At 46.4% G+C, this 16,262-nt stretch overlaps 1 protein-coding gene across 5 annotated transcripts; it reads left to right on the plus strand.

The window, feature by feature from the left end:
* The first annotated feature begins 574 nt into the window (after positions 1–574).
* Positions 575–15,868, plus strand: LOC118386368 (isocitrate dehydrogenase [NADP] cytoplasmic-like). Of its 5 annotated transcripts, none has more exons than XM_035774072.2 (10): positions 575–740; positions 1,072–1,157; positions 3,085–3,214; positions 8,948–9,239; positions 13,374–13,476; positions 13,880–14,057; positions 14,313–14,464; positions 14,727–14,867; positions 15,188–15,350; positions 15,446–15,868. In XM_035774072.2, exons 2-10 carry the CDS (start codon positions 1,124–1,126, stop codon positions 15,537–15,539), a joined length of 1,287 nt encoding a protein of 428 aa, XP_035629965.2. In that variant the 5' UTR covers positions 575–740; positions 1,072–1,123; the 3' UTR covers positions 15,540–15,868. The 5 variants fall into 5 exon arrangements, with proteins under 5 accessions (XP_035629965.2, XP_052378838.1, XP_052378837.1 ...); XM_052522878.1 differs by having other exon boundaries at positions 577–776; XM_052522877.1 differs by lacking the exon at positions 575–740 and having other exon boundaries at positions 912–1,157.
* Positions 15,869–16,262: the final 394 nt, after the last annotated feature.

A 16,262-nucleotide genomic window follows, 5' to 3' on the forward strand; every position in this document is an offset into this window, starting at 1 on the left:
CAATATGTCTGTGAAACTATACATTAACAGTATTATGAATGCATTGTGGTTTATTTGGTAGCACTTCATAGTGTGACTCATTTTACTAATTGCATTAATACTGTACAAAGTTGAAGGTGCGCTATATGATAGATTCCCCGCTTCCCCTAGCTAGGGCCTCTAGTGGGGAGACCTGAGGTCAACCTACCCCCGCCCTACCTCCTACTTCTTAGTGGGAGACCTTCCCATGCAGAAGCTTGCCTCGCTCAACCTAGATTCAGGGCGTCCTCTCCGACAAGGTTAATTGACGGTCAGTCCCACACGGTGACATATCATTGGTTAATTGACGGTCAGTCCCACACGGTGACATATCATTGGTTAATTGACGGTCAGTCCCACACGGTGACATATCATTGGTTAATTGACGGTCAGTCCCACACGGTGACATATCATTGGTTAATTGACGGTCAGTCCCACACGGTGACATATCATTGGTTAATTGACGGTCAGTCCCACACGGTGACATATCATTGGCGTGACGTGAAAATGAGCGATAGAAAACCAGTCGCGGCTGCCCATGTCGCCGATACCTAAATCCCCCACTGGATCAAGAATGATCCTCCACCCAAAGGACATTCAACCAACTTGACAACTGTGGGGAGAATTAGAGTCAACATGGGCCAGCATCCCCGTGGAACGCTTTCGACACCTTGTAGAGTCCACGCCCCGACGAATTGAGTCTGTTCTGAGGGCAAAAGAGGGTGCAACTCCATATTAGGAAGTTGTTCCTAATTTTTGTACGCTGTATTTTTATCCGTCCGATGTTGCCACAGCACTGTGGTCTTTTTAGAGTTAAACGTTGTGCAACATTGCAACACAAGCATTAAGGGTGGGGTGCCATATGGAAAACACCCAGGCGAGGATAGACTTATGATATACACTCGCCTGGGTGTTTTCTATAAGTTTATGATCACATTGCCAAATCAACATAATGCTCGTGTTGAAATGTTGCACATTTTACTTTAAAAATAAGCCCTCCGTGCTGTAGCAACATCGACCTGATCAAAACATTGAACGCGTCTGTCTTTGTAGGCATACGTTCTTTGAGGCAGACGAAGCTCCCTATACTCCGTTTAACGAAGACATGCTCGGTGCGCCAGATCGACTACGGTTTGGAGGTCAGTATGATCATACATTTTCGCACTTGTGCATTAATGAGGCCACCTTCTCAATGAACAGTCTGTTCAAAAAGCTGCAGAGACGACGATTGCATACGGTGATCGAGTAGGAACGGCAGAATTGTGATAGCCTAGGTTAGTTGTGTTGAAATGGGTGTGTTTGGGAACCTAAATAAACTGCATTTCCTAATCATTTAACATGAACTGTTAAATGTTTTTATTTTTATTAAAATGATTCGCGCAGAGAAATTGAGGCCGCCGCGTAGCACAAACAACCCTCTTGGAAAAAACCCACTACCCGCCCATAAACACCCTCCCATAGCCGTGTGGGATTACTCTATTGGCTGGTTTAGGAAAAGATGGTGGATAAATGAAGATAGTGAACTAAGGCAGTTTACCATTGACGTTTCAGTCTACTTAACTGGGTGTGTCTCCCACAGACAATGTAATAGCAGCTGGATCTGGTCTACGTAATACATCATTATTTCATTGAGAACAAAAAACAGCGAGTGGGGTGTCTGGTTTTGGTTTTGACATTTCCCCTGATTGGCTCAGGGAGTGTCTGTCTTGCGGGTGAGTTCACTGGTGCTGACCAGGAGGGGATTCGATTAATGGCGTTGGTAAACCGGGTTAGCATTGATTACGAGGATGAACCGGTTTCCCCAATTAAAGCCCAAGATGAAGTTGGCTGAAAACCAAAATGGCATAGTTTTATGTAGGCCAGTGTTTTTACATACGGAAGTTTTGCTCTTTATATAAACACAACGTTTTACCTGCCTCCCCAAGGAAACTACTTAAATTATAATATTTATTTATTAGAAAATACATGTTTCTGAGCGATGTATCATGTTATTTTGTTGACATTGTGGCCCTGTCCTGCTATATTTGAGCCAGGCGCTCCTCCCTTTCCGATTTTGCCCGGTGAGGGGCAATAAATCCGTTTTTATCCCGGTTCAGTGTAATCAAACCCCCTCCTGGTTGAAGCCTCTATTTATATGAAACCGCGCCTCTCCTCTCGTCAGTTGTAGCCGCAGCCTTCTAGAACCAGTCCGTGCAGAACAAGCCGCTCTACAGCCTAAACTATTACCAACATATTGTGGTTCTGTTAGAAACGAAGGTAGGCACTCATAGTATCTACTGCTAAGGTATATTGGGTCTAAACGCTTTTATTTGGTCTGATCATCGCTACATCCCCGTTGTCTGGCTACAATAGCCCAACTAACCATTGTTGGACATAACAAATACCATCGGGGTCTTTAAAATACAAGTGGCCTATTAACTCTCACACCGGCTGATTGTGCACACATTCTGTAAATTAATATTCGCGATTAACATGAGGTAATTTAGCCCAGACTAACGTTAGATTCTTTAACTTCGTCTAGTCTTTGCCAGTATCCCTAGACTATTAGCCCCTCCTCATCATACGATGGCCAGTCGGTGTTAAATGTATGTAACATTCTGGGGTTCACTTTTCCGGGTGGAATGTTAAAACATTGTTACGAAGTTCTTCAGAAGAAGCAATGTATCGACTCAGCAGTCTGCCTTGTTGATTGGATGCATTTTATCTCAAGGTTTCTTGCCTTGATCTTGCCGGTAGCTAATGTAGGCTATCCATGTTCAGTTTAGAGAAATGGGCCATAGGTGCTAAAACTAATTCTGCTTCAGGTGACGTTGTTATACTTGTAAAACTAGAGGTTGGAATCTCTTTGAAACTGTCCCTGTTTAGCAAAATGGCATTTAATACAAGAGAAATGCTGACTCACTGGTCTAGTAAGCCAAGTTGTAAATTAATTTGAAATGTACTTTAGACCAGGGGGAAATTGCCTTGACTGTATCACTGCTGAAATAACATCCACATGCAGAAGGCTTGCCAGCTGCCATTTTCTTGTTACTATTGACTGACTCTCTCCTACTCTGCCTCCCCCAGGTTTCAGGATGTCCCAGAAGATCAAGGCAGGGTCGGTGGTGGAGATGCAGGGGGATGAGATGACCAGAGTCATCTGGGAGCTCATTAAGGAGAAGCTCATCTTCCCCTACCTGGAGATGGACCTGCACAGGTGACTTGTACCTGCTGCTACACCTGGGCTTGTAGTCATTACTGTACGCCGTAGCAAAGGGTAACGGGAAACATTTTACAATGAAAATGAGCACTTCTTATTGGACAAGTTCAGGTAGTGCACCCTGTTTTGACACAGTTCCTATACCTTAAATACATAGATAGAACCGGAATGAATAGAGCAAAGTTATAGCAGTGTTGTGAATCTACGTGGGTAGGGTTCGCTAGGTGGGTTGGTGGGTGGGTAGGGTTCGCTAGGTAGGTTGGCGGGTGGGTAGGGTTCGCTAGGTAGGTTGGCGGGTGGGTAGGGTTGGCGGGTGGGTAGGGTTCGCTAGGTAGGTTGGCGGGTGGGTAGGGTTCGCTAGGTAGGTTGGCGGGCGGGTAGGGTTCGCTAGGTGGGTGGGCGGGCGGGTAGGGTTTGCTAGGTGGGTGGCGGGCGGGTAGGGTTTGCTAGGTGGGTGTGCGGGCGGGTAGGGTTCGCTATGTGGGTTGGCGTTGGTAGGGGCTATGTGGGTAGGGTTCGCTATGTGGGTTGGCGGGCGGGTAGGGTTCGCTATGTGGGTTGGCGGGCGGGTAGGGTTCGCTATGTGGGTTGGCGGGCGGGTAGGGTTCGCTATGTGGGTTGGCGGGCGGGTAGGGGTGGGTAGGGTAGGGTTCGCTAGGTGGTTTGGCGGGCGGGTAGGGTTGGTGGGCGGGTAGGGTTCGCTAGGTGGGTTGGCGGGCGGGTAGGGTTCGCTCGGTTGGTGGGCGGGTGGGCGGGTAGGGTTCGCTAGGTTGGTGGGTGGGTAGGGTTCGCTAGGAAGGTAGGTAGGTGGGTGGGTAGGGTTCGCTGGGTGGGTAGGGTTCGCTAGGTTGGTTGGTGGGTAGGGTTCGCTAGGAAGGTAGGTAGGTGGGTGGGTAGGGTTCACTAGGAAGGTAAGGGGTAGGTAGGTGGGTGGGTAGGGTTCGCTAGGTAGGTGGGTGGGTAGGGTTCGCTAGGTGGGTGGGTAGGGTTCGCTAGGTTGGTTGGTTGGTGGGTGGGTAGGGTTCGCTAGGTGGGTGGGTAGGGTTCGCTAGGTGGGGTGGGTAGGGTTCGCTAGGTTGGTGGGTGGGTGGGTAGGGTTCGCTAGGTTGGTGGGTGGGTGGGTAGGGTTCGCTAGGTGTTGGTGGGTGGGTAGGGTTCGCTAGGTAGGTGGGTGGGTGGGTAGGGTTCGCTAGGTAGGTGGGTGGGGTGGGTAGGGTTCGCTAGGTTGGTGGGTGGGTGGGTAGGGTTCGCTAGGTTGGTTGGTGGGTGGGTGGGTAGGGTTCGCTAGGTAGGTGGGGTGGGTGGGTAGGGTTCGCTAGGTGGGTGGGTGGGTGGGTAGGGTTCGCTAGGTAGGTGGGTGGGTAGGGTTCGCTAGGTAGGTGGGTGGGTAGGGTTCGCTAGGTAGGTGGGTGGGTAGGGTTCGCTAGGTAGTTGGGCGGGCGGGTAGGGTTCGAGGTTGGTTGGTGGGCGGGCGGGTAGGGTTCGCTAGGTTGGTGGGCGGGGGTAGGGGCGGGTTGGTAGGTAGGGTTCGCTAGGAAGGTTGGTGGTTAGGTAGGTTTCGCTAGGTTGGTTGGTTGGTGGGCGGGTAGGTAGGGTTCGCTAGGTTGGTTGGTTGGTGGGCGGGTAGGTAGGGTTCGCTAGGTTGGTTGGTTGGTGGGCGGGGGTAGGGTTCGCTAGGTTGGTTTGGTGGGTGGGTGGGTAGGGTTGGCTTGGTTGGTTGGTAGGGTTGGTTGGTTGGTGGGTAGGGTTCGCTAGGTTGGTTGGTGGGTTGGTTGGTAGGGGCTAGGTTGGTGGGTGGGTAGGGGGTTGGTGGGTGGGTAGGTTGGTTGGTGGGGGCGGGTAGGTAGGGTTCGCTAGGTTGGTTGGTGGGCGGGTAGGTAGGGTTCGCTAGGTTGGTTGGTGGGCTAGGTTGGTTGGGGTGGGCGGGTAGGGTTCGCTAGGTTGGTTGGTGGGCGGGTGGGTAGGGTTCGCTAGGTTGGTTGGTGGGCGGGTAGGGGTGGGTGGTTGGTGGGCGGGTAGGTAGGGTTCGCTAGGTTGGTTGGTGGGCGGGTAGGGGCTAGGTTGGTTAGGGTTCTAGGTTGGTTGGTTGGTAGGTTGGTTGGTGGCGGGTGGGTAGGGTTGGTTGGTTGGGGCGGGTGGGTAGGGTTCGCTAGGTTGGTTGGTGGGCGGGTAGGTAGGGTTCGCTAGGTGGTTGGTTGGTGGTAGGGCGCTAGGTTGGTTGGTGGGGGGTAGGTAGGGTTAGGTTGGTTGGTGGGCGTAGGTGGGTAGGGCGGGTAGGGTAGGGTTGGTTGGTGGGCGGGTGGGTAGGGTTCGCTAGGTTGGTTGGTGGGCTAGGTTGGTGGGTGGGGTTCGCTAGGTTGGTGGGTAGGTTGGTGGGTTCGCTAGGTTGGTGGGTTCGCTAGGTTGGTGGGTTCGCTAGGTTGGTGGGTGGGTGGATAGGGTTCGCTAGGTTGGTTGGTGGGTGGGTGGGTAGGGTTCGCTAGGTTGGTTGGTGGGTGGGTGGGTGGGTAGGGTTCGCTAGGTTGGTGGTCGGGTGTGTAGGGTTCGCTAGGTTGGTGGGTGGGTAGGCTTCCCTAGGTAGGTTGGTGGGTAGGGTTTGCTTGGTGGGTGGGTAGGGTTGGTGGGTGGGTGGGTGGGTGGGTTCGCCTGGGTTGGCGCGTAGGCTTCACTACAGGGTTCACTAGGTTGACTTGTAATTCTCAGTTTTTCTTAAGTCGCATGCACAGGAAACCCCTATAGGTTACAGGAATAACACGTGATGTGGAAATGCTGATTGTAGCTGGGCTCTGTACTACACTAACCCTAGACACTAGCAAATATCACCAAGGACAGGTTTGTTAGTTGTCGCTGCACATTATTGTGCAACGTGTTCTGTATTGTACTCTCATGCTATCCTGTATTAGATGTCTGTTCAGAACATGTGGCATGTTTCAAGTGTTGGGTAAAAGGTAGTGTGATGGCCAGATCAAAGGGACTTGTATAATCATTTACCATTTTTGAAAAGACCAATGCATTTTGAAACTGTGAGGACTAGTTTGTTCTTAGAGGTAGCTGTTTTAAACAGCAGTGTATTACCCAAACCCCCCCCAGACAAACTGATCACATGATGTCAGCAGACTAGTTGAGCTGGATGTGGCGTGATTGATCCAGAACCAATCCTTTCCAAGAGCTACAACTCTGGTCTGTCAAATCTGAACTGTTCAAGTCTGCTCTCGTCCAGTCCTCTGCTCTCGTCCAGTCCTCTGCTCTCGTCCAGTCCTCTGCTCTCGTCCAGTCCTCTGCTCTCGTCCAGTCCTCTGCTCTCGTCCAGTCCTCTGCTCTCGTCCAGTCCTCTGCTCTCGTCCAGTCCTCTGCTCTCGTCCAGTCCTCTGCTCTCGTCCAGTCCTCTGCTCTCGTCCAGTCCTCTGCTCTCGTCCAGTCCTCTTTGCACTAGACCTTCACACTGTGGACTGATATTAAACACACACACGACATTGGCTGCAGTGCTGTGATTATTACAATTGTACGTGAGCTTTTCAGTGTCTTAACTGTTAAACAGCACATAATAAGCCTGGAACATCAACTATTCAAATTTGGTCTGTGGGAATGACCATTTAGAATTTGGTCTGGGGGAATGACCATTTAGAATTTGGTCTGGGGGAATTACCATTTAGAATTTGGTCTGGGGGAATTACCATTTAGAATTTGGTCTGGGGGAATTACCATTTAGAATTTGGTCTGTGGGAATGACCATTTAGAATTTGGTCTGGGGGAATGACCATTTAGAATTTGGTCTGGGGGAATTACCATTTAGAATTTGGTTTGGGGGAATGACCATTTAGAATTTAGTGGGAGTGACCTTAATGAGTGAACTATTTTAATTTTGTCAAAACACACTACTGAGGCGTGGCTCTGTGCTTGTGGTGTGCTGTTGTACGGGAGGGTTAGGGGGGGAAGGTGTTATGGGAAATTATTGGTTGGTAAAATAAGCTGATGTCTATGTGCCGGGAGTTTCTCCTGGGCTTTCTGCTAACGAAGGTCAAGTTTGACGCGTTCGTCCACTAGACTCTACGTGCATTTGGGCAGAAGTGTTTTGGAAAGAGATTACCCATGTCCTGACCTGTGGTCATGCTCATTACCCATGACCTGACCTGTGGTCATGCTTGTTACCCATGTCCTGGGCAGATTTTTAATTTTTTTTTTTTTATCTCCAGTAATTAAAAAATGTATCCAATTATTGTCAAGTGGGAAGGATAGCTTAAGTTTAATTTTTTATTTTTTTTTATTCTTGCAGGTTTGTTTTATTCCTGCTGTCCCAGTTTCTGTGTCTGTAAGGCACACTCATTGGTTTCACAAATCTTAGGAATGCATTCGGTCTGTCATCTTGGTCAACCACAGTGCGCACACAGTCCTCAGGCAATTTATCCCCATCTCGCACCATTACACAACGCCTGTAGTGCTGTATCAGATGTGCAGATTTCCCAATGACATTGAGATGCACATCTAACCTGCGGTTGTCTGTGGAGTTGCACATTGTTGTAGTACTAGGCTAAGGGGGAGGGAGAAACTGGGTGAAAGGTTGTTGAACAAAACCCAGTTTACACAAGGAAAGGCTTACAAGGAAATGAGGTATTTATGCTTAGTCTTGTCTTTTTTGGATGTACGGGTGCAGTGCACTTTATTTGTGGGGTGTTTTAGCGTTAAATCAATAAACAAATAAATAGTTCCTTCTTTCATTGTTGGAGCGGTTAGAGCGTTGGACTAGTAACCGGAAGGTTCTGCACCTGAACAGGCAGTTAACCCACTGTTTCTAGGCCGTCATTGAAAATAAGAATTTGTTCTTAACTGACTTGCCTAGTTAAATAAAGGTAAAAAAAATGTGTTTGAGCATACAACCCGGTCTCTAACTGTATGTAGAAATGGGAAGTTGGTTATGTAATAATACCTCAAACTAATAGTTCATTACCACCAGTAGTAGCACGTCAGTCATCACTAGCTGTCATAAACCCCGCCTATTATTACAATTTCTCTTAAAATAACATTTTAAACAACCTTAATCACACTGCTAACCTTATGCCTAACCTTAAATTTAAGACCAAAAAGACACCGTTAAAAAAAAGATCTAGCCAATTGACTTTTTGCTTGAGGTAACTAGTGGAAAACAAGAGCACCCCATCGCCTGCTCGGATGTGTTGGTTCTTTCAGAGGAGTAATTCATTAGTTCAGTCACGTAGCAGCAGCCTGCGAAGACTGGCCTCTTTGTTCACATGTTAGCATCTTGTATACTGTTTCTGGTTCAGCCTCTCACCAAGCTTACTCTATAGTGATGACACTGTGATTTACATCATTTCACACTGATTTGAATGTTGCTCTGTTCGACAAATACATTCTACTTTTTGCAATTGTTTAATTCCTGCTGCATTTGAAAAGGGAAGGTTTTGTTTACTGGGTCCTGTTTTGATTGGTACAGTGTGGCTCTGTTAGACCTGATAGAGTAGGGAACTCCCTGATGAGGTGGTTCAAGTCATCAGAGGTAGGCTTTGCATTGGGAATCCCCACTGACTTCATTATAGAAGGCTACATGACATCGAACAAAAACACACAGTAAATGTATTAAACTTTATTCTGATAGAAACATTCACTTTTTAATTGGTTTCACAGGCCCACATACTCTTCATAGCATTTGTCCTCCCATGAACCCTAAAGGTAACAATTATCCTCCTCTCTGCTGCTCTTCTGCCCTTCCCTCAGCTACGACCTGGGCATGGAGAACCGCGATGCCACGGACGACAAGGTGACGGTTGAGGCGGCGGAGGCGACGCGGCGCTACAACGTGGGCATTAAGTGTGCCACCATCACGCCGGATGAAAACCGGGTGGAGGAGTTCAAGCTAAAGCAGATGTGGCGCTCGCCCAACGGGACCATCCGTAACATCCTGGGGGGCACCGTGTTCAGGGAGGCCATCATCTGTAAGAACATCCCCCGCCTGGTGCCCGGCTGGGTCAAACCCATCATCATCGGCAGGCATGCCCACGGAGACCAGGTAACCATTCATTAAAATTAGAGCGCGACCGATTAATTGGAAGGGCCGATTTCAAGTTTTCATAACAATCGAAATTGGTATTTTTGGATTACCATTTTTTATACCTTTATTTAACGAGGCAAGTCAGTTAAGAACACATTGTTATTTTCAATGATGGCCTAGGAACAGTGGGTTAACTGCCTTGTTCGGGGGCAGAACGACAGATTTTTACCTTGTCAGCTCAGGGATCCAATCTTGCAACCTTACGGTTAACTAGTCCAACGCTCTAACCACCTGCCTCACGAGGAGCCTGCCAGTTACGCGAATGCAGTAAGAAACAAAGGTTAGTTACTAGCTAGCATTAAACTTATCTTAGAAAAAACAATCAATCAATCATAATCACTAGTTATAACTACACATGGTTGATGATATTACTATTTTATCTAGCGTGTCCTGCGTTTCATATAGTCAATGCGGTGCGCATTCGCGAAAAAGGACTGTTGCTCCAACCATAAACTACAATGCCTTTCTTAAAATCAATACACAGAAGTATATATTTTTAAACATGCATATTTAGCTAAAGGAAAGGTTAGCAGGCAATATTAACTAGGTGAAATTGTCATTTCTCTTGCGTTCATTGCATGCAGAGTCAGGGTACAGTGGGGCAAAAAAGTATTTAGTCAGCCACCAATTGTGCAAGTTCTCCCACTTAAAAAGAGGAGAGAGGCCTGTAATTTTCATCATAGGTACACTTAAACTATGACAGACAAAATAATATATTTTTTTCTCCAGAAAATCACATTGTATGATTTTTTTTAAATGAATTTATTTGCAAATTATGGTGGAAAATAAGTATTTGGTCACCTACAAACAAGCAAGATTTCTGGCTCTCACAGACCTGTAACTTCTTCTTTAAGAGGCTCCTCTGTCCTCCACTCGTTACCTGTATTAATGGCACCTGTTTGAACTTGTTATCAGTATAAAAGACACCTGTCCACAACTTCAAACAGTCACACTCCAAACTCCACTATGGCCAAGACCAAAGAGCTGTCAAAGGACACCAGAAACAAAATTGTAGACCTGCACCAGGCTGGGAAGACTGAATCTGCAATAGGTAAGCAGCTTGGTTTGAAGAAATCAAAAGTGGGAGCAATTATTAGGAAATGGAAGACAGACAAGACCACTGATAATCTCCCTCGATCTGGGGCTCCACGCAAGATCTCACCCCGTGGGGTCAAAATGATCACAAGAACGGTGAGCAAAAATCCCAGAACTACACGGGGGGACCTAGTGAATGACCTACAGAGAGCTGGGACCAAAGTAACAAAGCCTACATTCAGTAACCCACTTTGCCGCCAGGGACTCAAATCCTGCAGTGCCAGACGTGTCCCCCTGCTTAAGCCAGTACATGTCCAGGCCTGTCTGAAGTTTGCTAGAGAGCATTTGGATGATCCAGAAGAAGATTGGGAGAATATCATATGGTCAGATGAAACCAAAATATAACTTTTTGGTAAAAACTCAACTCGTCGTGTTTGGAGGACAAAGAATGCTGAGTTGCATCCAAAGAACACCATACCTACTGTGAAGCATGGGGGTGGAAACATCATGCTGTGGGGCTGTTTTTCTGCAAAGGGACCAGGACGACTGATCCGTGTAAAGGAAGGAATGAATGGGGCCATGTATCGATTTTGAGTGAACCTCCTTCCATCAGCAAGGGCATTGAAGATTAAACGTGGCTGGGTCTTTCAGCATGACAATGATCCCAAACTCACCGCCCGGGCAACGAAGGAGTGGCTTCGTAAGAAGCATTTCAAGGTCCTGGAGTGGCCTAGCCAGTCTCCAGATCTCAACCCCATAAATCTTTGGAGGGAGTTGAAAGTTCGTGTTGCCCAGCAACAGCCCCAAAACATAAATCACTGCTCTAGAGGAGATCTGTATGGAGGAATGGGCCAAAATACCAGCAACAGTGTGTGAAAACCCTGTTAAGACTTACAGAAAACGTTTGACCTCTGTTATATACCCTTTGTTGGCAATGACAAAGTATTGAGAAACTTTTGTTATTGACCAAATACTTATTTTCCACCATAATTTGCAAATAAATTGATTAAAAATCCTACAATGTGATTTTTCTGGATTTTTTTTTTCTTCTTATTTTGTCTGTCATAGTTTAAGTGTGCCTATGATGAAAATGAAAGGCCTCATCTTTTTAAGTGGGAGAACTTGCACAATTGGTGGCAGACTAAATACTTTTTTGCCCCACTGTATATGCAACAGTTTAGACCGCTTGGCTCATTGCAAACTAATTTGCCAGAATTGTACGTAATTATGACATAACATTGAAGGTTGTACAATGTGAAAGGAATATTTAGACTGGTTGCCACCCGTTAGATAAAATACGGTTCTGTATTTCACTGAAAGAATAAACTATTTGTTTTTTCGAAATTATAGTTTCCGTTTTTGACCATATTAATGACCTAAGGCTTGTATTTCTGTGTTATTATGTTATAATTAAGTATATTTGATAGAGCAGTGGTATGCAGCAGCAGGCTCGTAAGCATTCATTCAAACAGCACTTTAGTGCGTTTGCCAGCAGCTCTTCGTTGTGCTTCAAGCATTGAGCTGTTTATGACTTCAAGCCTATCAACTCCCGAGATTAGGCTGGTGTAACCGATGTGAAATGGCTGGCTAGTTAGCGGGGTGCACGCTAATAGCGTTTCAAACGTCACTCGCTCTGAGACTTGGAGTAGATGTTCCCCTTGCTCTGCTTGAGTAACGCTGCTTCGAGGGTGGCTGTTGTCGTTGTGTTCCTGGTTCGAGCCCAGGTAGCGGCGAGGAGAGGGACGGAAGCTATACTGTTACACTGGCAATACTAAAGTGCCTATAAGAACATCCAATAGTCAAAGGTTAATGAAATACAAATGGTATAGAAAGAAATAGTCCTATAAATCCTATAATAACTACAACCTAAAACTTCTTACCTGGAAATATTGATGACTCATGTTAAAAGGAACCACCAGCTTTCATATGTTCTCATGTTCTGAGCAAGGAACTTAAACGTTAGCTTTTTTACATGGCTCATATTGCACTTTTACTTTCTTCTCCAACACTTTGTTTTTGCATTATTTAAACCAAATTGAACATGTTTCATTATTTATTTGATGCTAAATTGATTTTATTGATTTATTATATTAAGTTAAAATAAGTGTTCATTCAGTAATGTTGTAATTGTCATTATTATAAATAAATAAAAATCAGCATCTGCTTTTTTTGGTCCTCCAATAATCGATATCGGCGTTGAAAAATCATAATCGGTTGACCTCTAATCAAAATGTCTTCATACCATGCCCCCCCCACCCCTAATGATTGGCTCTCTAGGTTTCTCTAGGCCCTTCCTCCCTCACTTCCTTGAATCTGATTTACCTCGAGACAGAGAATGGATGCTATGCTATGGTAAATGAAGCTATGTGTTAGTGGTACCCCGTCAGGTTAACACGTTTTTAATTAAGGGAGATATTGTACAGTCTCCAGGTGATCACATGTTAACTTAATGCCGACTAGAGGTGTGATGGTCAGGCCTGCTCACAGAGAGACAAATAGACTGGTTTTGTCACTGAACGCTCAGTCACTGATTTTAAAATGGCTTTGTTGCCCTTTAGACCATGATGTAGCTACACTGGCTCCACGTCTCAAAGTAGAACGTCATTCATACTGTACTGCAGCTAGAGAACAATGTAACCTCTACGTGGCACCATGCCGTTGTCAATACGCTTCAACTCCATTGAGAAATGAGGTGGGAACTTGACCTTTTGGTTGGTTACTGTATTTGACAATCACGTCACCGTATGGCCTGGATTTGTTTTTTATTGTAATACAGTGCTATTTCGGATTGCTCTTTTGGTTGCATCCACACTACTGATTGGTTGAAGACAACCATAACAATGATTTCATTTTGACCAGACATCTGTTTTTCAGATCTCTAAAAGCAATGTAACCTGTCATCTATTCTGAGATTACAGGTTACTGTCATCTACCCAGTGAACAGTAGTCCAGTGCCTGGTTGCCCCAGACAGGGATTGCACTTCTATTTTCATCCACTAGATGGAGCCATTGTCTGTTTCATCTAAAACCTCTCCACTCTCTCTCTCCCCTTTGCAGTACAAGGCCACAGACTTTGTGGTACCTGGACCTGGGAGACTGGAGATGAAATTCACACCCAAGATTGGGGAGCCAATGAACTTTGTCGTCCATGACTTTGAAGGTAAAACCACAAGTTTTACTTGTCAATGAAAATCAATCTTAAAATGTAACCTTTGCTTGTAAGGGAAAATAATGTCCAGAATAGATTTAGTCTGTTATATAATATTGTGTTAGCCTATGGTGCCAGCCTGTGTATGTCAATATGACAATCTTTACATATGTTTGCTGTGTAAATATTACAATATGACAACGGCAACTCTGAATGATAAATCAGCTGTGTACCTCCCTCTTCTGCACATACTGTAGACAAACATAGAATTTTGATTAACTAGAGGTTGTGATTAAGGTTGGCTCCATTGCTCTGTTTGCAAAATGGGGGAGGGGGGAGGTGGCTGTCTTAGTGTGTGTGGCGTATTCATGTGCGTGTACAGTATCTTCATGAGAATGATGTCTTTGTCCTCCAGGTTCAGGTGGTGTGGCTCTGGGGATGTACAACACAGACAGCTCCATCAGGGACTTTGCCCACAGCTCCTTCCAGATGGGGCTGCAAAAAGCCTGGCCTCTGTACCTCAGCACCAAGAACACCATCCTCAAGAAGTACGACGGACGCTTCAAAGATATCTTCCAGGAGATCTATGAAAAGTATGTCTGCCTGGCCTCAGACATTTAATTGCAGAGTAAATATTTATTTTCCCTATTGACAATATATTTTTCAGCATGTAGACGATACACACGCGTTACATACCCTTTATCGTCAACCATACATTGTAATTGGCCGACAAGCCCTGACCCCCCCCACCTACTATGCAAATGTTCAATTTCTGACTCCTTTATAAAGGACAGTATGAGGTTTAGGTGTGTAAACCCTGTTCTCAGACCTGTTCCTGTGTGTCCCAGGCAGTACCGCTCTAAGTTTGAGCAGAAGGGGATCTGGTATGAGCATCGTCTGATTGATGACATGGTGGCTCAGGCCATGAAGTCTGATGGAGGATTCATCTGGGCCTGCAAGAACTATGACGGGGACGTCCAGTCTGACTCTGTAGCCCAAGGTAAGACCAGCTAGTCCAGTCTGACTCTGTAGCCCAAGGTAAGACCAGCTAGTCCAGTCTAGTGTACTCTGATGTAGTCCAGACACTAGTCCATTTTTGAATTAGTCTTAAAATATTCTTAATAGAATGCCTTTTAGTTCCAGAACACAGGAGAATGCTGATATATATTTTGTCTTGGCACTACTGTCCCTGAGCGTTTATATCCAGTAAGCTGTTAAGTACTTTGTGACAGATGTATTTAATACCTCTGTGTGTACCCCAGGTTATGGGTCCCTTGGTATGATGACCAGTGTGCTCATCTGTCCTGACGGTCGTACTGTGGAGTCGGAGGCGGCCCACGGCACGGTAACACGCCACTACAGACAGCACCAGCAGGGCAAGGAGACATCCACCAACCCCATCGGTAAATTAGACACAGATACCATGTATGTTCTATTTCATGCAGTCTCCGACTGATAATGCCTATAGAACCTTTCAGCCTCATTCCCCTTCTGGATGTAGATCTGCATGTAGCAGGGGTATATTCATTACACTGATTATGTTGCAAAATGTTTCTTACACCAAACTGGGAGGGACCTACCTGAATTTGTCCAATATAAACTGTGTTTTCTATTGATTACAGCACAGAGAAACACAGGCAACATGAGGACCTAGGAAAAGAGCTCAACGTTTTGACATGTCCCTAACGTGTGTGTGTGTGTGTGTGTGTGTGTGTGCGCGCAGCGTCCATCTTTGCGTGGTCGCGGGGGCTGCTGCACCGGGCGAAGCTGGATGACAACACAGAGCTGCGTGTGTTTGCTGAGGCCTTGGAGGTCGTCTGCGTGGAGACCATCGAGGCTGGCTTCATGACCAAGGATCTGGCTATCTGTATCAAAGGCATGGCAGGGTGAGTAGCATGCATACATACGCACAGTAAATCTCACTCTGAAACTAGACTGACTCCAACGGTCTTTCTTTCCTTCATCTTCTCTTCTCCCTTAGTACCAAACGCTCAGACTACCTGAACACCTTTGAGTTCCTGGATAAACTGTCAGAGAACCTGAAGACCAAGATGTCCAACCAACCCAAACTGTGATCACCTCATCTCCCAACTTTAAACACACACACTATTGACAGCAGGGACTATGGGCCACGACCAACACTGAACCACGGGGGACTGTCTGCCCAGAACTCAACCAGAGCTTCTAGAAGACCTAGGACCCTCGAGACGTAATCATTCCCTCCACAAGCAGTCTGTCTGCCTCAAGGAGGGGTCTTGTCCAGGGGGGGGGGGGGTCCTCCCAAAGCTAATGAATCATTCCTATCTAAACTACTTGCCATTGCTGTCCCACTCTCCCCATCCTTGCTGTTGCTTTGCAATATCAATATTCATGTGGACTCATTAAACTCAACTTGCCTCTTTCATTGCTGTTCTGGACTGTTTCAATGTTACCCAACAATACAGACCAACTCCTTCTGCATCATAAAAGCTGTTGACCCCCTACAACTCTAATGCCATCTGCTCTGCCCCTTGAACACGCCCCCAACTCTCCTGATGAACTAGCTGCCCAAGTCAACCCCTGCTCTGTCTCCCTCAATTCCCCACTGTCAGCAAACTACTTCAGCCTCGTGACGACGCCTTCTCTACTCCCTGCACTGAACTCTGCAATTCCTTTCGTCAGCTATTTTCAAGGAAGAGCTCACCAAAATACACTTCACTGACTGATCAATCTCTCTTATCTGCCCCTCCCCCCATCAACCTCAACCGTCACCCCTGAAACCCGGCTCTACGAATTTGCACTCATTGACTCTCCCTATA

This window comes from Oncorhynchus keta, chromosome 7, assembly GCF_023373465.1.
Source record: "Oncorhynchus keta strain PuntledgeMale-10-30-2019 chromosome 7, Oket_V2, whole genome shotgun sequence".
Classification (NCBI taxonomy): Eukaryota; Metazoa; Chordata; class Actinopteri; order Salmoniformes; family Salmonidae; genus Oncorhynchus; species Oncorhynchus keta.

Coding starts and splice junctions, on each gene's coding strand:
- LOC118386368 (XM_035774072.2), top strand. CDS start 1,124: ATGCTCGGTGCGCCAGATCGACTACGGTTTGGAG. Junction 9,240..13,373: donor GGCATGCCCACGGAGACCAG/GTAACCATTCAT, acceptor TCCCCTTTGCAG/TACAAGGCCACAGACTTTGT. Junction 14,868..15,187: donor GACATCCACCAACCCCATCG/GTAAATTAGACA, acceptor GTGTGCGCGCAG/CGTCCATCTTTGCGTGGTCG.